The 21,197-nt window shown below is 42.0% G+C and overlaps 1 protein-coding gene across 12 annotated transcripts in view; it reads right to left on the bottom strand.

Annotated features, from left to right (window-relative positions):
- fryl (furry homolog, like) overlaps window positions 1-21,197 on the bottom strand; it is a 655,772-nt gene that overhangs the window by 280,474 nt on the left and 354,101 nt on the right. For all 12 annotated transcript variants that reach the window (XM_068035582.1, XM_068035639.1, XM_068035630.1 and 9 more), the window contains 3 exons: window positions 19,923-20,026; window positions 18,768-18,876; window positions 4,093-4,179 (listed from right to left, as the gene is read on the bottom strand). In XM_068035582.1, the coding sequence (XP_067891683.1) occupies window positions 4,093-4,179; window positions 18,768-18,876; window positions 19,923-20,026 (300 nt within the window). The remainder of the gene's footprint in view (window positions 1-4,092; window positions 4,180-18,767; window positions 18,877-19,922; window positions 20,027-21,197) is intronic.

Below are 21,197 nucleotides of genomic sequence, written 5' to 3'. Positions count from 1 at the left end.
AGCCTCTCATCATAGGACAACCCCCTCATCCCAGGGACCAATCTAGTAAATCTTCGCCGCACTGCCTCCAGTGCAAGTATATCCTTTCTTAAATGTGGAGACCAAAGCTGCACACAGTATTCCAGTGCGGTGTCATCAAAGCACTATACAATTTTAGTAAGACTTCTTTATTCCTGTACTCCAATCCCCTTGCAATAAAGGCCAACGTGCCATTTGCCTTTCTAATTGCTGTGTGCGTCTGCATGTTAACTTTGTGCGCTCCTTGTACGAGTATCCCCAAGTCTCTCTGAACAGCAATACTTGCCAGTTTCACACCTTTTAAAAAATATTTTGCTTTTCTATTTTTATGACCAAAGTGAACAACTTCACACTTCCCTACATTATACTCCATTTGCCATCGTGTTGCCCACTCACATAACCTTTCTATATCTCTTTGCAGCCTCTCCACACCCTCCCAGCAGCTTACCTTTCCACAAGCTTTGTATCATCAGCAAACTTAGATACATTACTCTCCGTCTCTTCATTCAAGACACTAATATAGAGTGTAAATAGCTGAGGCCCCAGAACTGATCCTTGCGGCACCCCACTATTCATTGCCTACCAACTTGAAAATTCCCCATTTATGCTCACTGTCTGCTTCCTGTCTGTTAACCAATCCTCTATCAGCATCGGCTTAGTGGTAGTCCTATCAGTCTATTCTTAAACATCAGAAAGGTGGTGGAAGCTGTCGTTAACAGTGCTATCAAGTGGCACATACACAGCAACAACCTGCTCACCGATGGTCAGTTTGGGTTCTGCCAGGGCCACTCCGCTCCAGATCTCATTACAGCCTTGATCCAAACATGGACAGAAGACTGAATTCCAGAGATGAGGTGAGTGTGATTGCCCTTGACATAAGGGCAGCATTTGATCGAGTGTGGCATCAAGCAGTCCTAGAAAAATTGAAGCCAATGGGATTCAGGGGGAAACTCTCACTTCATGGGTTAAAGTCATACATAGCAGAAAGAAAAATGGTTGTGGTTGTTGGAGGCCAATCATCTCAGCCCCAGGATCTCACTGCAGGAGTTCTTCAGGGTAGTGTCCTAGGCCCAACCATCTTCAGCTTCATCATCCTTCCCTCCAAAATAAGGTCAGAAGTGGGGATGTTTGCTGATGATTGCATAATGTTCAGTACCATTCGCAACTTCTCAGGTACTGAAGCAGTCCATGCCAGCATGTAGCCAGACCTAAACAACATTCAGGCTTGGGCTGATAAGTGACAAGTGACATTCGAGCTACACAAGTGCAGGCAATGACCATCTCCAACTAGAGATACCCCAACCATCTCCCCATGCCATTCAATGGCATTACCATTGCTGAATCCCCCACCATCAATATCCTGGGGTTACAATGACCAGAAAATTAACTGCACCATCCATATAAATACAGTGGCTACAAGAGCAGGTCAGAGGCTGGGAATTCTGTGGTGAGTAACTCATCTCCTGACTCCCTATCCACCATCTAATTGGCACAAGTCAGGAGTGTGATGGAATTCTCTCCACTTGCCTGATGAGCGCAGCTTCAACAACACTCGAAGCTTGACATCACCCAAGACAAAACAGCCCACATGATCAATGACCCCATCCACCACCTTAAATATTCACTCCCTCCACCACCACAGTGGCAGCAGTGTGCACCATCTACAAGATGCACTGCAGCAACTCACGAAGGGTACTCCGACAGCACCTTCCAAACCCACCACCTCTATCTTCTAGAGGACAAGAGCAGCAGATGCATGGGAACATCACCACCTGCAAGTTCTCCTCAAGTCACACACCATCCTGACTTGGAACAATATCACCGTTCCTTCATTATCACTGGCTCAAAATCCTGGAACTCCCTCCCTAACAGCACTGTGGGTGTACCTACACCATATGGACTGCAACATTTCAAGGCAGCGGCTCACCACCACCTTCCCAAGGCCAATAGGGATGGGCAATAAATGCTGGTGATGTCCACAACCCAAGAATGTATGAAAAAAAAACTCTCGTCTTTGAATCAGGGGGTCATTGGTTCAAGTTCTACTCCAGAGTCCTGAGCACATAATACAGGCTGACATTTCAGTGAAGTATTGAGAGAATGTGCACTGTCAAAGGTGCTGTCTTTATAATGAGACTCTTCGGTGAATGTAAAAGATCCTATGTTACTATTCATGGCCAATATATATCCCTCAACCAGTGTCAGTAAAACAGATCATCTGGATTATGGGTATAGATATTAGAACAAGAAACCTGAATGAGTTTCAGGAAGGAATTAAATGGGATTCAGGGTTAGTAGAAATGCACCATGGGAATACTGTGGATAGGCAGGTTAGATTGACCTTGCCTGAAACCGTTAATATGTAGTTTCACCTCAATAGTTGCTGTCATCAATCCTCAGAAGTTTCTCTTAGCCACTTTCATCGCATATGATTTATATGCTTCCTACTTTTTCCAATTATGACTTGCTGCCATTTTACTTAGAGCGATTCAACAAAGTACGATGGTTGAAGCGTGACAGCAAATATATGTTCCTCTTATTGGAAGTGTGTGCTACATGCAAGACTTTTAATATATTACAGATAGATACATATAGATCTATATAAATCTGGGTCTGGAGTACAGTTGCAATGTTTAGCTGCTGACTTGGCCTGTCACTTAAAAATCATAGCTGCAAACAGTCAAACCCAAGTTAGTTTTAGCAGGTTGCAAATTTCAGAATCCAGTTTCAGTAGATTATAACTATTTCTAAGTTGCACATGTGACAACCTAACTGAGAAATTCAGAAACCAGGAGAGCAAATATTATTTTTTGTTACACCCTTAAAATTCACTCCTTTTTAACCTTTATACATATTCTGAAAATGGGGTTCATATTTAAAAAACATTTTGCACAAGTTCCAAGGAGCTTCTTTTCACCCTTTCAGAATGATCCTAACAACTTAGTGCAGTGCAAAATAATTCTTCTGGAAAGTAGTGCACTTCCCTGTGATGCCTTTATTATAGAATTAAGCCAGAAAAACACTTCACATGCAGCATGCTATTGAGCTAGAATTACTAAAAGTGTCATTAAATTTGAAGCTTTATTGTATGATGTTAAAATGTGAAAAGCCCATAAACCCAAGAATTTTCCATCAGCAGGGTGTTGCAAAAATGTGCTAGGTCGAATGCTGATTTTTTTAAATCCACAGGCTACAAACCTGAATATTAAATTGGTGAAGACGAACCACTCAAATCTCGCAAGCTTCAAGCTCTGTCTGCTGACCATGAGCACCGAGCCATGTCTCCTGCTGCAGACTGGTGGTTTAATTGATCTGTGTTTGATTGTTGGTCTGTTCACTGATCACTGCTTACTGTGCTTAATGACTTAAGCTTGATAGGGGAAGCTACTGAGAGTAGAGAAGGTTTCAGAAAGAACAGATAGAGACTCCCTTGAAGATCAGCTGCATTGCTGTCTCCTGGAGAACCAATGAATCAGCCTCCACATCTTCAAACTGGAAGCATCAGGACCAAAGAAAAATTTCATGACCACTGAATTCAGGCTGAAGCCAGCCAAGTCACCAACCTCCACAGACTGTATACTCCTTTTATTTCGCTGGACTCTAATTTGACCAATCTATCCTTCCCCACTCTGTGACCTATTTGTATATATGTGTGTGTGTGTGTGTGTGTGAGAGAGAGAGAAAGTTGCAGCATATTTTATTATTTTTACTTAGATCGGTTTAAGTTCAATAAAGGTAACCTCCTTCTTTGGTTCTTTTTATGATTATGGCATGTAAATTGTTAAACACTCACTGAACTGGCAAGTATATCCACTTCAAAAAAAATAAACCTGTTGTGGTCAAACAAGGAGGAAGAAGAGGGGAGCTCTTCAACCCCTCCTCAGCTGATTGTAACAAGGGGTACTGTTTCATTGAGAAGACCATAAAATACTTGTATAATTTATCTCAAAGAAAAAATAGTCATAATATCCTACACAACCATTAGTTCTATCTCAGCTAGATATTTGTAGCCTTGTTTCTGGGATTGCTGGCTATTAACATAGAAAAATTAGAATTAGCCAATCCTAGTCTTACCTCCGGATTAATGGCAAATGTTTTTGATGGCTTTCCAACACAAAGTAGATCAAATATGATTTCTTTCATTGCAAAATCAAGCCGCTCCTATTAGAACAAAAATAATACAGTTGAGCTTCCAAATGTGTTTATATATGAGTTCATTTTCAAAACTTATTACATAATTAAATAGTATTAACAGCACGGTAACAAGCCATGTGGTCAACAGGCCAATCGCAGTGTTTATGCTCCACATAAGGTTCCTCTCACCGTACTTCATCTAACCGTATCGATATATCCTTCTATTCTTTGCTCCCTCACATGTTTATCTGGCTTCCCCTTAAATACATCTAAGCTAGTTGCCTCAACTATGCCTTGCAGTAGCGAGTTCCACATTCAAACCACTCTCTGGATAAGGAAGTTTCTCTTGAATTCCACACTGGATTTATTGGTGACTATCTTATATTACTTGCTCCAATTCTGGTCTCCCGAGAGTAGAAACATCTTCTCTACCTCTATATTATCAAACCCTCAGTCTTCTACTTTTGAGAGAAAAAAGCTCCTGCCTGTTCAATCTTTCCTGATAGGTATAACCTTTCCAGTTTCGGTATCATACAGTAAATCATTTTTGCACCTTTTCCAGTGTCTTTATATCCTTTTTATGATATGGGGACCAGAACTGTTTACAGTACTCCAAGTGTGGTCTGACCAAGGTTCTATCAATGTTTAACATAACATTTCTGCTTCTCAATTTTATCCCTCTATCCCTGAATTGCAGCGCCTTGCATTTTTTTTTTTAAAATGGCCTTATTAACGTGTCACTACTTTAAGTGATGTATGCATCTGTACCCCCAGATCACTCTGCTCCTCTACCCCATTTAGACTTATACTTCTTAGCAAAATGCATCACCTCACACTTATCTAGTCAATTAATGTGCTAATTGCATGAGCATTCTGCAATTTTATTAACGTCTTCTAGTATTTTGTCACAATCCTCCTCTATCTCTTATTGAAAATGTTATGAAAATCCAAATATATTCCGTCTACTACATTTCCGTGTCTACCCTTTCTGTTGCTTCTTCAAGGAATTCAATAAGATTGGTCAAGCATGACCTTCCCTTTTGAAACCGGTGCTAAGTATTCATTGTTATATTTCCAGTTTCTAGATGTTTTTCTATTACATCTTTAAGTAAGAGTTCAAGAATTATCTTTCCCACCAGTTAAGATAACTGGTCTATAGTTCCCTGGATGTGTTCTACTTTCCTTTTTAAATATAAGAATCACATTGGCCAGGATTTCGCAATCAGTGGCGAAACGACAGTGCTTGCCACTGCCCTCAAAGAAAGCTGTCTATAAAGATCCAGCAATCTCTATGTCATGGATTCCCCTTTCCCAACATTAGTTTGAATTTGGTGCCAAGTCCAGGGGATAGAAACACAGAAACATAGAAAATAGGAGCAGGAGTAGGTCATTCGGCCCTTTGAGCCTGCTCTGCCATTCATTATGATCATGGCTGATCATCCAACTCAGTAACCTGTTCCCACTTTCGCCCCATACCCTTTGAACCCGTTAGACCCAAGAGCTATATCTAACTCCTTCTTGAAAACATTCAATGTATTGGCCTCAACTGCTTTCTGTGGTAGCGAATTCCACAGGCTCACCACTCTCTGGGTGAAGAAAATTCTCCTCATCTCAGTCCTGAAAGCTTTACGCCGTATCCTTAGTCTATGACTCCTGGTTCTGGACTCCCCCACCATCGGGAACATCCTTCCTGCATCTACCCTGTCAAGTCCTGTTAGAATTTTATAGGTTTCTATGAGATCCCCCCTCACTCTTCTGAACTCCAGCGAATATAATCCTAACTGACTCAATCTCTCCTCATACGTCAGGCCCGCCAACCCAGGAATCAGTCTGGTAAACCTTCGCTGCACTCCCTCGATAGCAAGAACATCCTTCCTCAGATAAGGAGACCAAAACTGTACACAATATTCCAGGTGTGGACTCACCAAGGCCCTGTATAATTGCAGCAAGACATCCCTGCTTCTGTACTCAAATCCTCTCGCTATGAAGTCCAACATACCATTTGCCTTTTTTACCGCCTGTTGCACCTGCATGCTTACCTTCAGGAAATAGTGGATGCATTGGTGGTCATCTTCCAAGATTCTATAGATTTTGGAACAGTTCCTACAGATTGGAGGGTCGCTAATGTAACCCACTATTTAAAAAGGGAGGTAGAGAGAAAGCAGGAAATTATAGACCAGTCAGCCTGACATCAATAGTGGGGAAAATTCTAGAGTCCATTATCAAAGATTTTATAGTGGAGCACGTAGAGAACATTGGTAGTATCAGGCAGAGTCAGCATGGATTTACGAAAGGGAAATCATGCTTGACAAATCTACTAGAATTCTTCGAGGATGTAACTAGTAGAGTTGATGAGGGGGAGCCAGTGGATGTGGTTTATTTGGACTTTCAGAAAGCTTTCGACAAAGGCCCACATAAGAGATTAGCATGTAAAGTTAAAGCGCATGGGATAGGGGGTAGTGTATTGCGATGGATAGAAAATTGGTTGGCGGACAGGAAACAAAGGGTAGGGATAAATGGGCCTTTTTCCGAATGGCAGGCAGTGACTAGTGGGGTACCGCAGGGATCGGTGCTAGGACCCCAGCTATTCACAATATATATTAATGATTTAAATGAGGGAACTAAATGTAATATCTCCAAATTTGCAGATGACACAAAACTGCGTGGGAGGGTGAGTTGTCAGGAGGATGTAGAGAGACTTCAGGGTGATCATAGTGAGAGGATTCGAGTACAGGGGCAGGGATGTCTTGCTGCAATTATACAGGGCCTTGGTGAGGCCACACCTGGAATATTGAGTGCAGTGTTGGTCTCCTTATCTGAGGAAGGATGTTCTTGCTAAAGAGGGAGTGCAGCGAAGGTTTACCAGACTGATTCCTGGGATGGCGGGACTGACATATGAGGAGAGATTGAGTCGGTTAGGATTATATTCGCTGGAGTTCAGAAGAGTGAGGGGGGAGCTCATAGAAGCCTATAAAATTCTAACAGAACTTGACAGGGTAGATGCAGGAAGGATGTTCCCAATGGTTGGGGAGTCCAGAACCAGGGGTCATAGTCTAAGGATATAGGGTAAACCTTTCAGGACTGAGATGAGGAGAATTTTCTGCACCCAGAGAGTGATGAGCCCGTGGAATTCGCTACCACAGAAAGCAGTTGAGGCTAAAAGGAGTTCGAAATAGCTCTTGGGTCTAAAGGGATCAAAGGGTATGGGGCGAAGGCGGGAACAGGTTACTGAGTTGGATGATCAGCCATGATCATAATGAATGACGGAGCAGGCTCGAAGGGCCGAATGGCCTTCGCCTGCTCCTATTTTCTAGGTTTCTATGTTACCTTTCCCGTTTTACTTTTGCGCCAGACAGGGATAAACAATTGTTACAGTTCATCCATGTGCTCTTCAGATGTATGCCATTGCCTATCCACCGTCATCCCTTTAAATAACGTTTCCCAATCTGTCATGGCCAACTCGCGCCTCATACCTTCGTAGTTTCCTTTGCTAAGATTCAGGACCCTAGTCTCTGAATCAACTACGTCACTCTCCATCTTGATGAAGAATTCTATCATATTATGGTCGCTCGTCCCCAAGGGGTCTCGCACCACTAGTTTGTCAATTATTCCCCTCTCATTACACAATACCCAGTCTCGGATGGCCTGTTCTCTAGTTGGTTCCTCAACGTATTGGTCACCCATAATTACAGATGTTCCTTTAGCGCATGCATCTTTAATTTCCTGTTTAATGCCATTCCCATCATCACCACTACAGTTTGGGGGTCTATATACAATCCCCACTAACGCTTTTGCCCCTTAGTGTTTCTCAGCTCTACCCATACAGATTCCACATCGTCAGAGCTAATATTCTTCCTCACTACTGCGTTAATTTCCTCTTTAACCAGCAATGCAACTCCACCGCCTTTTGCTTTTTGTCCATCCTTCCTAAATACTGAATATCCCTGGATGTTCATTTCCCATCCCTGGTCACCCTGCAGCCATGTCTCCCTAATCCCTACTATATCATACCCGTTTGCATCTATTTTTGCAATTAATTCATCCACTTTATTGCGAATGCTCTGCGTGTTAAGGCACAAAGCCTTAAAGCTTGTCTTTTTAACATTACTTGTCCCCTTCCCACTATTTTTCACTGTGGCCCTCTTTGATTCTGGCCCTTGATTTCTCTCCTGATCACTTTTCTTATTCTCCTTACTGTCTTTTGTTCTTGTCTTTAATCCCCCCTCCTCTGATTCCTTCCAAAGGTTCCCATCCCCCTGCCATTTTAGTTTAAACTCTCCCCAACCATTCTCGCAAATATTCCTCCTAGGACATCAGTTCTAGTCCTGCCCAGGTGTAACCCGTCCAGTTTGTACTGGTCCTACCTTCCCCAGAAATCTAAAACCCTCCCCCTCACACCATCTCTTCAGCCACATATTCATCCGATATATCCTGCTATTTCTACTCTGACTAGCACGTGGCACTGGTAGGAATCCTGAGATCACTACCTTTGCAGTCCTAGTTTTCAACTTGCGTCCTAGCTCCCTATATTCTGCTTTTAGGACCTCATCTTTTTTTTTAACCCATGTCGCTTGTACCAATGTGTACCACGACCACTGGCTGTTCACCCTCCCCCTTCAGAATATCCTGTAACCGCTCTGAGACATCCTTGACCCTAGCTCCAGGGAGGCAACATACCATCCTGGAGTCTCTTTTGCGGCCACAGAAATGCCGATCTATTCCCCTTACAATTAAATCCCCTATAACTATTGCACTCCCACACTTTTTACTCCTCCCCTGTGCAGCAGAGCCAATCGTGGTGCAACTAATTGGGCTGTTGCTGCTTTCCCCTGAGAGGCCATTCCCCCCAACAGTATCCAAAACAGTATACCTGTTTTGCAGGGGAATAGCCACAGGAGCTTCCTGAACTGCCGGCCTAGTCCTCTTGCTCTGCATCGTGGTCACCCATTCCCCTCCTGCCTGTGGGGTCTGAGACTGCGGTGTGACCACCTCTCTATAAGTGCTATCCATGATACTCTCCACCTCGTGGATGCTCCACAGTGTCCCTCGCTGACGCTCCAGCCCCGAAACCCGGGCTTCAAGGAGTTGCAGCTGGATACATTTCCTGCACACACACTGGTCCCCGGCACTGGAAATTTTCCCGGCTTCCGACATGGAGCACACGGAGAACACCACGGCTTTGAGCTCTCCTGCCATGACTTAAGCCTTTAAATTAAATCTTCTGGAAGATCTTAATGCCTAATAATATCAGTTACTCTAGGGCCCTTCTTCCCTGGTCCTCGTTACTACAGAACTCCCTAAAAAAAAAACACTACTTGCTATATTTGAAATAAACTTTAACCTTTAAACTTTTCTTACCTTAGATACTTCCCCAGCTATTTAGAGCTATTCCCTAACAGCAGTGACTCACCAACCAATCAGCTTGCAGCTCTCCTGTGACGTCACTGTTGTTTTTTTTCCAAAACTCTGGCGTGCTGGAAGAGGTCTGACTGCTCTCCGCTGCTGAAGGAGCGTGAAGGCCCCGAGTCTCACGCTGGATTTATCCGCTCCCGCGTCTCGGCATTTCCACACAGGTCCGACTGCTCTCCGTTCCTGAAGGCAAGTGAAGGCCCCGAGCCCTGCGCTGAATTTATCTGCTCCCGGTTCTCGGTGTTTCCACACAGGTCCGACTGCTCTCTGCTCCTGATGGGATCTCCACGCATCCAACAACAGTGTCATCTGGGCCATTAGCTGTCCATGAGCCTTCTGGCACTATTCATTATACTAATGAATTTATATATATACATATATATATACATATATAAAAAATAGTGCCTCTCCTGTACACTAACCTCTTTTAATATGCACGGATGCAATCCATCCAGACCAAAGGTTTTATCCTCTCCAGGTTTGATTCATTTATCACTTAAATGTCTATTTTTTTTTTATTTCTTCTAATGTCATGTCCACCTTGTTAGTCTCCCTAATAAATACTGGAGGTGAAGTAATTAGTTAATATTTCTGCCATTTTACTGTCATTATTATGGGTATCCCTCAGTGGCCCTAACCATACCTTGACTTTTATTTACGTACTTATTGAATACTTCAATTTTTTTTTATTCCTTGATAATTTCAATTTGTAGTTTGATAGTTTCTCTTTGTCTTGCTTTTTTTGACTTCTAAACTTAATTTATTCATTTGTCATCCTCTCCTTTGTTGTCTGTGTACTTAGCATATGGCAGTTTTCTTTAGTTTTAATTTTGTACTTATTTCTTTATTCCTTCAAAAGCACCTTCCAAACCCGCGACCTCTACCACCTTGAAGGACAAGGACAGTAGATGCATAGGAACACCACCATCTGCAAGTTCCCCTCCAAGTCACACATCATCCTTACTTGGAAATATATCGCCTTTCCTTCACTGTCACTGGGTTAAAAACCTGCAACTCCCTTCCTAACAGCACTGTGGGTGAGCCTACACCAGATGAACTGCAATGGTTCAAGAAGGCAGCTTACCATGACTTTCACAAGGGCAATTATGGACGGCCAACAAATACTGGCTTTGCCAGCGAGGCTTACATCCCATGAAAGAATTAAAAAAATAAATTCATCCATGGTGTGTTACTACTGCCTAATTTGCTCCTACTTTTTAGTGGGATATATTTCTCCTGGATTCCATTGATCACTGTTTTAAAGGTTTCTTACTGCTGTCCTATTTATTTGCTTGTTAGTAGATTTTTCCAGTTTATGTGCCCTAGTTTTATTTTCATCCCCTTAAAATTAGCTAACTATTCCTGATTCATTACTTTGATCTTTGCCTCACTTATGTACTTTGCAGTCTTTATCTTAAACCACATTATGTTGCATTTGTTATTGCCTAGATGCTTCCCCAGACTTACTTCTCTGTTCTGGTTTATTTCCCATTACTGAATCCAGCAGTGCGTTTCCTCTTGTTGGGCTTTTTACATAGTGGCTAAGAAAGAAGTCCTGCACACATTATAAAAATTCAATTTCTTGCACCCATTTTAAAACACCATACCTTCCTGTTTTTCTTTTCCTACACTCTGCAAGTTTTAACCCCAAGTTTACTGACACCTAACCATTATTTCTTAGTTTAATTTGTCTTTGCACCTACTCCTTAACCTTGATGCTGTCCTGCACTATGGGCATTAATCCTTTACCTAGGTTTCTCTCGTAAAATAACAACTTGCATTTACATAGCACCTTTAATATCGAAAAATGTCCCCAGGTACCTCACCAGATATGCAAGAAAAAAAACTGAAAACCAACACGAAGAGGAAGGTATGAGGAGGACAGACCAAAAGCTTGGTCAAAAAGGTGGGTTTTAAAAGTCTTAAGGAGATGAATGCCTATGAGTTTAGGGACAGAATTCCAGAACATGGAGCCTCGATGGCTCTAGTCATGATTGGCATGCTGGGAATAAAGAGGGCAAAGTAGGGTGGTTGTAGTGGTGGAGGAGGTTACACAGATGATGAGGGGCAAGGCCATGAAGGATTATGAACAAAAATATAAAAAAGTTTGAAAGTGAGGTATTGGAGGACTGAGATTCAGGGGCGGTAGCAAGTGTGACAGTGATAGGATAGATGTAACAGTTTTGGATAAGCTGAAATTTAGATAGGTGGAGGATGGGAGGCTAGTTAGCAACACAAAAAATGATTGTAAAAGCTTCAATAGGTATGTAAAAAGAGATTACTAAGAGTAAATGGGGGCCCCTTACAGGCAGAGACAGGCAAAATTATAATGGGCAATAAGGAACTGGCAGACATTAAATCAATATTTGTATCAGTCTTCACGGTAGAAGACAGAAAAAACATTCCAGAAGCAGTGAGTGAAAATGAGGAAATTAGTAACAGTAAAGAAATAATACTGGAGAAATTAATGGGACTGAAAGCCAACACATCTCCAGGCCTGATGTTCTTTATGCTAGGGTTCTGAAAGAGGTGGCTATAGCAACAATGGAAAGTATTGGTTTTGATTTTCCAGAATTCCCTAGATTCTACATTGGAAGGTAGAAAATGTAACCCCGCGATTCAAGAAAGAAGGGAGAGAGAAAACAGGGAACTAGAGGCCAGTTAGCCCAGATCTGTGCTTTGTTTTGCATTTTTGTATCTCATTTTAGTTTAAAGTTGTCTCTAATCTTTTTAGTCATTCATTGCTTTTTTGGCAATAACTCTTGCCCCTCAGGGCATAAGCTAGTTCTGTATTACATTAAAGTCTTTTTTGAACATCTCCCACTGATCTTGTATCTTGATATTCACTAAAAGATTTTCCCAGTTTACTGTGGACAGTCTCTGTTGCATCATACTGAAGTTGGCCTTACCTAAATCTAGAACCTTCACAGCTGTTTTGCATTTCTCCCTTTCAAACACTACGTTGAACTCAATCTATTATGATCACTGCTAGATAAATGCTCATGCACCATTAGGCTGTTAACTAAATCTGGCTCATTACTCATTATTAAATCTACTATGACCTGCCCCATATTTGGTTCTAGAATCTATTGTTGCAAAAAACTATCCTGAATGTAGTCAAGAAATTCACTACCTTGCCAACATGTACTAGTCTGCTTATCCCAATCTATATGGTAATTAAAATCCCCCATTAAAACCACTTTACTTTTAAACCACTTGTTTGCCTAATCTTTGCATTTATACAATCTAACATTTCACAGCTGCTACCAGAGAGCATGTACACAACTCCCACTACAGTCTTAAATCCTTTTCTAGTTCTTAATTCTGCCCCCTTACCTCTCATTATATCCTTTTTTATCATTGAAGTGATTTCATCCTTAACCACTAAGGTTATTCCTCCCATCTACCATTTCCCCTATCTTTCCTGTAGACCTTATAATCTGGTTTATTTAGTTCCCAGTCCTGAGCATCTTACAGCCATGTAAGTAATGGCTACAAAGCCTCCAAGTTGAAGTTGTGCCTGCAATTCATTCAATTTGTTCTTTATACTCCGTGTGCTTGTATAAAGAACGCTCATTTGACCCTCAACTGTCTTTCTGCTCTATTGTTGTTTTTATCACATTGCTTATTTCTCTCTCCTGGTCTGTGTCCAATTCTGGGCACCACACTTCGGCAAGGATCTGAAGGCATTAGAGAGGGTGCAGAAAAGATTTATGAGAATGGTTCCGGGGATGAGAGATTTCAGTTACACGGATAGAATGGCAAAGCGAGGGCTGTTCTCTTTCAAGAGAAGGTTGAGAAGATATTTGATAGAGGTGTTCAAAATCATGAGGGGACTGGACTCAGTAGATAGGGAGAAACTGTTACTACTGGTGGAAGAGTTGAGAATCAGAACACCGATTTAAGGCGATTGATACATGAGGAAAAACATTTTACACAGTGAGTGGTTAGCATCTGGAACGCACTGCCTGAGAATTTTGTGGATGTAGATTCAATTGTGGTTTTCAAAAGGGAACTGGATAATTATCTGATCCTGCTTATAAAGGCTGCTATCCGTCTCACTAAATATTGAATTCCCGACAATAACATTGCTCCTCCACTTCAGCCTCCTGCTCCAATGTGCCATCGTTGGCATTCTGGCTGTCCTTCTGACTGTCTTTATCCTTATCTTCACAGGTAGCAAGTCCATTGTCCCTGTTGGATAGGATCAGTTTCTGGAGATGCTCAATCTTCATCTCAACAACCCCACCCCCCCACCCAACAAACCTTACTCTATATACTACTGGTCACACCAAACCCACTTTGAACCACAGGAATGCACATCCTGTGCTATGTGGGAACTCCAGAATGCTTCTCGTATCCTGGATAATTATACGTGCAGGAAGTATCGTCAGTTGCAGTAGCTTGCGCTCCGGGTTTCAGGGCTTGAGCAGCAGCTGGCAACACTGCGGTGTATTCATGAGGATGACAGGTTCGTTGATAACATGTTTATAGATGTGGTCACCCCACAGCTTAAGAGCATGCAGGGAGAAAGGGAATGGATGATCTTCAGACAGTTAAGTAGAAACAGGCAGGTAGTGCAGGAGACCCCTGAATGTGTCTCTCTCTCCAACCAGTACTCAGTTCTGAATACTGAGGAAAGTGATGGTTCATCTGGGGAGTGCAGCCAGAGCCAAAGCTATGGCACCACGGGTGGCTCAGCTGTACAGAGGAGCACAAAGAGTATTGGAAGAGAGATAGTGATAGGAGGTTAGATCGTCAAGGGAACAGACAGGCATTTCTGTGGCCACAGATATGAATCCAGGATGGTGTGTGCCACCCTGTGCCAGAATCAAGGATGTCACTGAACTCCTGCAGAGGACCCTGAGGGGGCAGGATGAACAGCCAGAGGTCGCAGTCCACATTGGTACCAATGACATAGGTAGGAAGAGGGATGTGGTCCTGCAGAAAGTGCTTAGTGAGCTAGGTAAGAAAATAGCAAGCAGGACGTCAAAAGTAGTAATCTCCGGATTACTCCCTGTACCATGTGCTAGTGAGTATAGAAATAGGAGAATACAGCAGATGAATGCATGGCTGGAAAGATGGCGCAGAGGAGAGGGCTTTAGATTCCTGGGACACTGGGACCAGTTCTGGAGAAAGTGGGGCATGTATAGGCCTGAAGGGTTGCACCTGAACAAAGCTGGGACATATTTCCTTGCGGGGTGATTTGCTAGCGCTATTGGGATGGGTTTAAACTAACTTGGCAGGGGTGTGGGAACCAGGAGGAAATATCAGAGATGCACAGAATACTGGCAGAGATAGATAGCACTAGAGTACAGAATAGCAAGTTATTAGGTGGGGTCAGAGTAAGGTAGAAAGTAATAAAGTCTAAATCAGGGTTAATATGCATGTATGTCAATGCACGGAGAGTTGTTAATACGATTGGTGAGTTACAGGCACAAATTGACATATGGAGATTTGATGTGGCTATAACGGAGACCTGACTCAAAGAAAGGCAAGACTGGGTATTAAATATTCTTGGATACAAGGTGTTCAGGAAATATAGGAAAGGGAAAAAAGGGGGAGGAGCAGTGGTATTGATTAAGGAAAGCACTGCAGTGTTGGAGAAAAAAAGGATATCCCAGAGGGTTCGAGGACAGAATCTATTTGACCAGAACTAAGGAACAAAAAAGGTGCAGTGCCCGGTGTTGTCTATAGGCCACCAACTAGTGGGAAGAATGTAGAGGAACAAATGTACAAGGAAATTACAGAGAGGTGCAAAAATTATAGGGTAGTTATAATGGGGGCTTTAATCATCCAAACATAGACTAGGACAGCTGTAGTGTAAAGGGCAGTGAGGGACAAGAGTTCCTAGAGTGTGTTCAGGAAAATTTTCTACAGCAGTATGTTTCTAGTCCAATGAGAAAGAAAGCACTGCTAGACCTGGTTCTTGGAAATGAGGTGGGCCACATGGATCAAGTATCATTAGGAGAATATTGAGGGGACAGTGATCATTGTATCATAAGGTTTAGCTGACTATGGAAAAGGAAGAAGAGCAATCCAGAGTAAGAATAAGTAACTGGGGGAAAGCCAACTTCAATGAGCTAAGAAAGGATCTGGGAAGAATAAATTGAAGTCAAAGGTTGGCAGGAAAACAGTAGGCTGAACAATGGGCTACCTTCAAAGAACAGATAGTTCGGGCACAGCCAAGGTATGTTCCCTCAAAGGGGAAAGGTAGGGCAAACAAATCCAGAGCTCCTTGGATGACAAGAGATAGAGAAGAAAAGGTGTGCTTATGACAGATGCCAGGGTAGAGAATACAACTGAGAACCTGACTGAATATAGAAGGTTCAGAGGGAAGGTGTAAAAGTAAATAAGAGAAACAAAGAAAGAGTATGAAGAGAGACTGGCAGCTAACATAAAAGGGAATCGCAAAGTCTTCTATAGACATTTTAAAAGTTAAAGGGTGGTAAAAGGAGGAGTAGGGCCATTTAGGAACCATAAAGGGGATTTGCACCTGGAGGCAGAGGGCAGAGCCGAGGTATTAAATAAATACTTTGCATTGATCTTTACAAAGAAAGATGATGCAACCCAGGCAATGGTGAAAGAGGTAATTCAGACACTAGAAGGGTTTAAAATTGATAAGGAGGTGGTATTGGATAGGCTGTCTCTACTTTAAGTGGATAAGGCACCAGGACCGGACGAGATGCATCCAAGGATACTCAGGGAAGTGAGTGTGGAAATTGTGGAGGCACGGGCCATAATTGTTCAGTATTCCTTAGACTCGGGGGTGATGCCAGAGGACTGCAGAATTGCAAACATTACATCCTTGTTCAAAAAAGGATGTAAAGATAAGCCCAGCAACTAGAGGCCAGTCAGTTTAACTTCGATGGTGGGGAAACTTCTAGAAAGATTAATTTGGGACAAAATTAACAGTCACATGGACAAATTCGGGTTAATTAAAGAAAGCCAGAATGGACTTCTTAAGGGAAAAATCATGTTTAACTAACTTGCTGGAGTTTTTTGAAGAGGTAACAGAGAGGGTTGATGAGGGAAATGCAGTTGATGTGGTGTACATGGGCTTCCAAAAGGCATTTGATATAGTGCCACACAACAGACTTGTGAGCAAAGTTATAGCTCATGGAATAAAAGGGACAGTAACAACACGGATACAGAATTGGTTGAGTGACAGAAAACAGAGAGTGGTGGTTAACGGGTGTTTTACGGGCTGGAGGAAGATTTGTAGTGGAGTTCCCCAGGGGTCAGTGTTGGGACCCTTGCTTTTCCTGATATATATTAATGACCTGGACCTTGGTGTAGAGGGCCCAATTTCAAAGTTTCAAACTTGGAAGCATTGTGAACTGTGAGGAAGATAGTGTAGAACTTCAAAAGGACATAGACAAGTTGGTGGAATGGGCAGACCACGTTCAATTCGGAGAAATGTGAAGTGATTCATTTTGGTAGGAAGAACATGGAGAGATAATAGAAAATAAAGGTACAATTCTAAAGAGGGTGCAGGAGCAGAGGGACCTGGATGTATATGTGCATAAGTCATTGAAGGTGGCAGGGTAGGTTGGAAGCGTGGTTAATAAAGCATACAGTATCCTGGGCTTTATTAATAGGGGCTTAGAGTACAAGAGCAAGGAGGTTATGTTGAACGTGTATCAGATATACTCGTTCAGCCTCAGCTGGAGTGCTGTATCCAGTTCTGGGCACCACACTTTAGGAAGGATGTGAAGGCACTGGAGAGCGTGCATAAAAGATTCACGAGAATGGTTCCAGTGATGAGGAACTTCAGTTATGAAAACAGACTGGAGAAATTGGGCCTATTTTCCTTGAAGAGAAGGCCGAGAGGAGATTTGATAGAGATATTCAAAATCATGAGGGGTCTGGACAGAGTAGATAGGGAGAAACTGTTCCCACTTGTGAAAGGATCAAGAATGAGTGGGCACAGATTTAAAGAAATTGGTAAAAGAAGCAAAAGCGACATGGGGAAAAAACCTTTTCACGCAGCGAGTGGTTTAGGTCTGGAATGCACTGCCTGAGAGTGTGGTGGAGGCAGGTTCAATTGAAGCATTCAAAAGGGAATTAAACTGTCATACGAAAAGGAAGAATGTGCAGGGTTACGGGGAGAAGGTAGGGGAGTGATGCTAGGGGATGAATGCTCAGAGAGCCGACAGGAAGGGCCAAATGGCCTCTTTCTGCGCTGTAACTATGCTGTGATTCTGTGATCTATCTACGAGATGCGACTGAGGTCTGGAGAAAACTGTCCAGATACTACTCCCTCTCCCCCATGTGTTGGGGTGTTTCCAACTCACACTCCAGCTCAATGACTTTAAGCCAGAGAGATCTGAGACAGTTATCTCTGCAGATGTGTTTGTTCAGGACAGTCTTGCTGTCCACTAACTCTCTCACTGCAGGCGCTGGGGATGCTGAGAATGGCGTTTGCTCTTGTCTGTCCCATGCTAATTAGGTGCCCTCATACTTGCCCTGCAAATTCCAGCCGGGGTAGTGCTGTTGGATATTGGTAGGCAGGATCTGGACATAACTGCTGAGATCTTGGCTCAAAGAATTCTGGCCTCATTATGTCTACACAACTGAAAGAGCCACACACAAACAAATCTCCCAAAGTTGCAAGATTTCAGAAAATAATGTACAGTTGTACGTAGACCCTTTAAAGTAGAAAATGCACGAAGGTACTTCACAAAGAAGGAGTTCAAAAGAAGAGGGTGAAAATAGCTGAAGCCATTAGTAGTAAAGCAAGGAAGCACAGCAAGACAGACTGAAGTACTGAACACTATGGTCTGAGATTCAGAGAGACAGTGAGAGAGAGACAGAGAGAGAGAGGTACAGCAGGTGATTCACTAAAAATTGTGTCCAAAATAGAAGGTTGTTTCCAATGAATTAAAACGTTATAAATTAAACAAAATCCATTATATAAACTTGTATAACAATGCTCAGTGTAATTTCATACTGATTACTGTACAGATTTGCAGCACAACGGCACTATATTAGAGTATATATCGACATGGAATATTCACAAATATTACAAAACTAAAAAGCTTAACATATGTTTAATGAAAATTAAACATTTAAAATAGGGTAAAATGTTGCACCAGATTATGCTGCTTCAATATTGTGTTTAAATTTTGTATGATGCAGAAATAAAAGTCAAAGAACTTTTAACTTTATGAATTACAGCATAAATATTACAGCTAAAATCATACCTGAGCAATAAACTGGATGATCTTCACAAATATATTCAGAGGTGTGTCACGGGGGACGACACTGCGGGAGCCTTTGGGGAAAAGTGCTGATACAATGCTCAAAAGGCGACTGTTTCAAAGAGTGAGAATTTAAAAATGTGTATTAACAATGGATCAGTACCAGTATGGACACAATGTATGAAACCACAATTTACTACTCATCCAAAAAAAGTGAAAAAAATCATTCCATGCTATAAAAAAGATAAAAGATTTGAAGTCTGAATTTATGTGCAAAATGCCTAAAAGCTACGTCAAGAAAGCTACCTGATGTCCAATGATGTCTAAGGACATTGCAAGCAAAGGTAATTTGAGCTAATATAACTTTACAAATCAAAGAACCATTGATAAACAATCTACTTTGAAAATATGGGTCTGATTTTGATGTGGCTGAACTAGGACAGGATGGGTTAATCATTAAGTATGTAGAATATTATTGGAAGTACTATTGTTTCCAAAAATATAGTTTTTATTGTAACTACAGTCAAAGCATTTGGCTGCATACTAGTAAATTAACAAGCAAAATGAAACCCACAAAACCAGATAGTTCTTAAAAACGTTCATACCGAGACACAAAAAAATTAGATTGTAGGTAAATATTTAAAAGCTGGAGTACACCAAGACAATCAAGTGCTTGTGCAGTATATAACAACTGCTGCATTTCTCTAATGCTGAGCATGTTGGGATTAAATACAGCACCCTTTGTTTTAATTCATGTCAGACCAACATGAAAATACAGAATACAGATCAATCATTGAGACTTGCGAACTGCAAATGCATCTTTAAGATTTAACTTATGTCCATCATGTCCTTAGCTTTTGGCACACAAGCTATTCTGTGGAAATATTCCATACGTGTTAAAAAATTACTGGGCATTAAAAGTTTAATGCTACAGTACTCTAATGAAATATTTCAGTCAAGTAAATGCTTCATAAATGGATGAAAAGTTCCAAGGACCACTGCAGCTTTTAAGACTTAGGTATATTACCGAAGGATAATTTCCTTCCTTTTGCAAAATTTCTGATATTGTTGTTTAAAATGGTATCTATAATGTTTCGGATACATTGCAGTTCAACATTAATTCATTGACCTTTCTAAAATACACTTACATGTACCCACCTTTGTGTTACAGTGTTGCTTTCACATTTTATTCTGATCACATAAACCCATAGCAACCTATACAGTGATTCCAGTGCAACCCGGGACATTTTGGGGTCTTTGTTCTATTGGAACAAACAAAGGAAATGTTTCAATAGCCAGAAGGCAACAACTAACGAGTAACATGGACATGCATTTTTCACACAAAACATTATTAACATCAGTGCAGGTAAACATAGAAATTTACAGCCTGGAAGGCCATTCGGTGCCGACTGACAAGGAACCATCCAGCCTAATCCCATTCTCCAGTTCTTGGTCCGTAGCCTTGTAGGTTACGGCACTTCAAGTGCACATCCAAGTACTTTTTAAAGGTTATGAGGGTTTCTGCCTGTACCACCCTTTCAGGCAGTGAATTCCAGATCCCCACGATCCTCTGCACGAAAAAATTTCCCCTTGAATTCCCTCTAAACCTTCTACGTCTTACCCTAAATCTATGCCCCCTAGTTATGGGCCCTTCAACCAAGGGGATTGGGGCCTTCTTATCCACTCTGTCCAGACTTTTCTTAATTTTATACACTTATACACTTCAATTAGGTATGCCCTCAGCCTCCTCTGTTTCAAAGAAAACAACCCTACCCTGTCCAATCTCCAGCCCAGGCAACACCCTCATAAAAGTCCTCTGTACCCTCTCGAGTGCAATCACATCGTTCCTACAGCACGGTGACCAGAACTGCATGCAGTACTCCAGCTGTGGCCTAACTAGTGTTTAATACAGTTCCAGCATAACCTCCCAGCTCATGTATTCTGTGCCTCAGCTAATAAGGGCAAGTATCCCTTATGCCTTCTTGACCACCTTATCCACCTGTGCGGCCACCTTTAGGGATCTGTGGAAATGCACTCCAAGGTCCATCTGTTCCTCTACACTTCTCCGTATCCTACCATTTATTGTGTATTCCCTTGTCTTGTTAGCTTTCCCCAAATGCATTACCTCACACTTCTCGGGATTGAACTCCATTTGCCACTGTTCCACCCACCTGACTGATCCACTGATATCTTCCTGCAGTCTACAGCTTTCTTCTTCATTATCACACGCCCAATTTTTGCATCATCTGCAAACTTCTTAATCATACCCTCTACATTCAAATCATGCCTAGCCGTGCCTATGCTATGCATTCAAGTCCAAATCATTGATATATACCACAAAAAGCAAGGGACCTAGTACTGAGCCCAGTGGAACCCCACTGAAACAGCCTTTCAGTCACAAGAATAGTCATCAACCATTAACCTATGCTTCCT

Source organism: Heterodontus francisci, chromosome 1, assembly GCF_036365525.1.
Source record: "Heterodontus francisci isolate sHetFra1 chromosome 1, sHetFra1.hap1, whole genome shotgun sequence".
Classification (NCBI taxonomy): domain Eukaryota; kingdom Metazoa; phylum Chordata; class Chondrichthyes; order Heterodontiformes; family Heterodontidae; genus Heterodontus; species Heterodontus francisci.
This window is presented reverse-complemented; position numbering and strand designations above follow the sequence as displayed.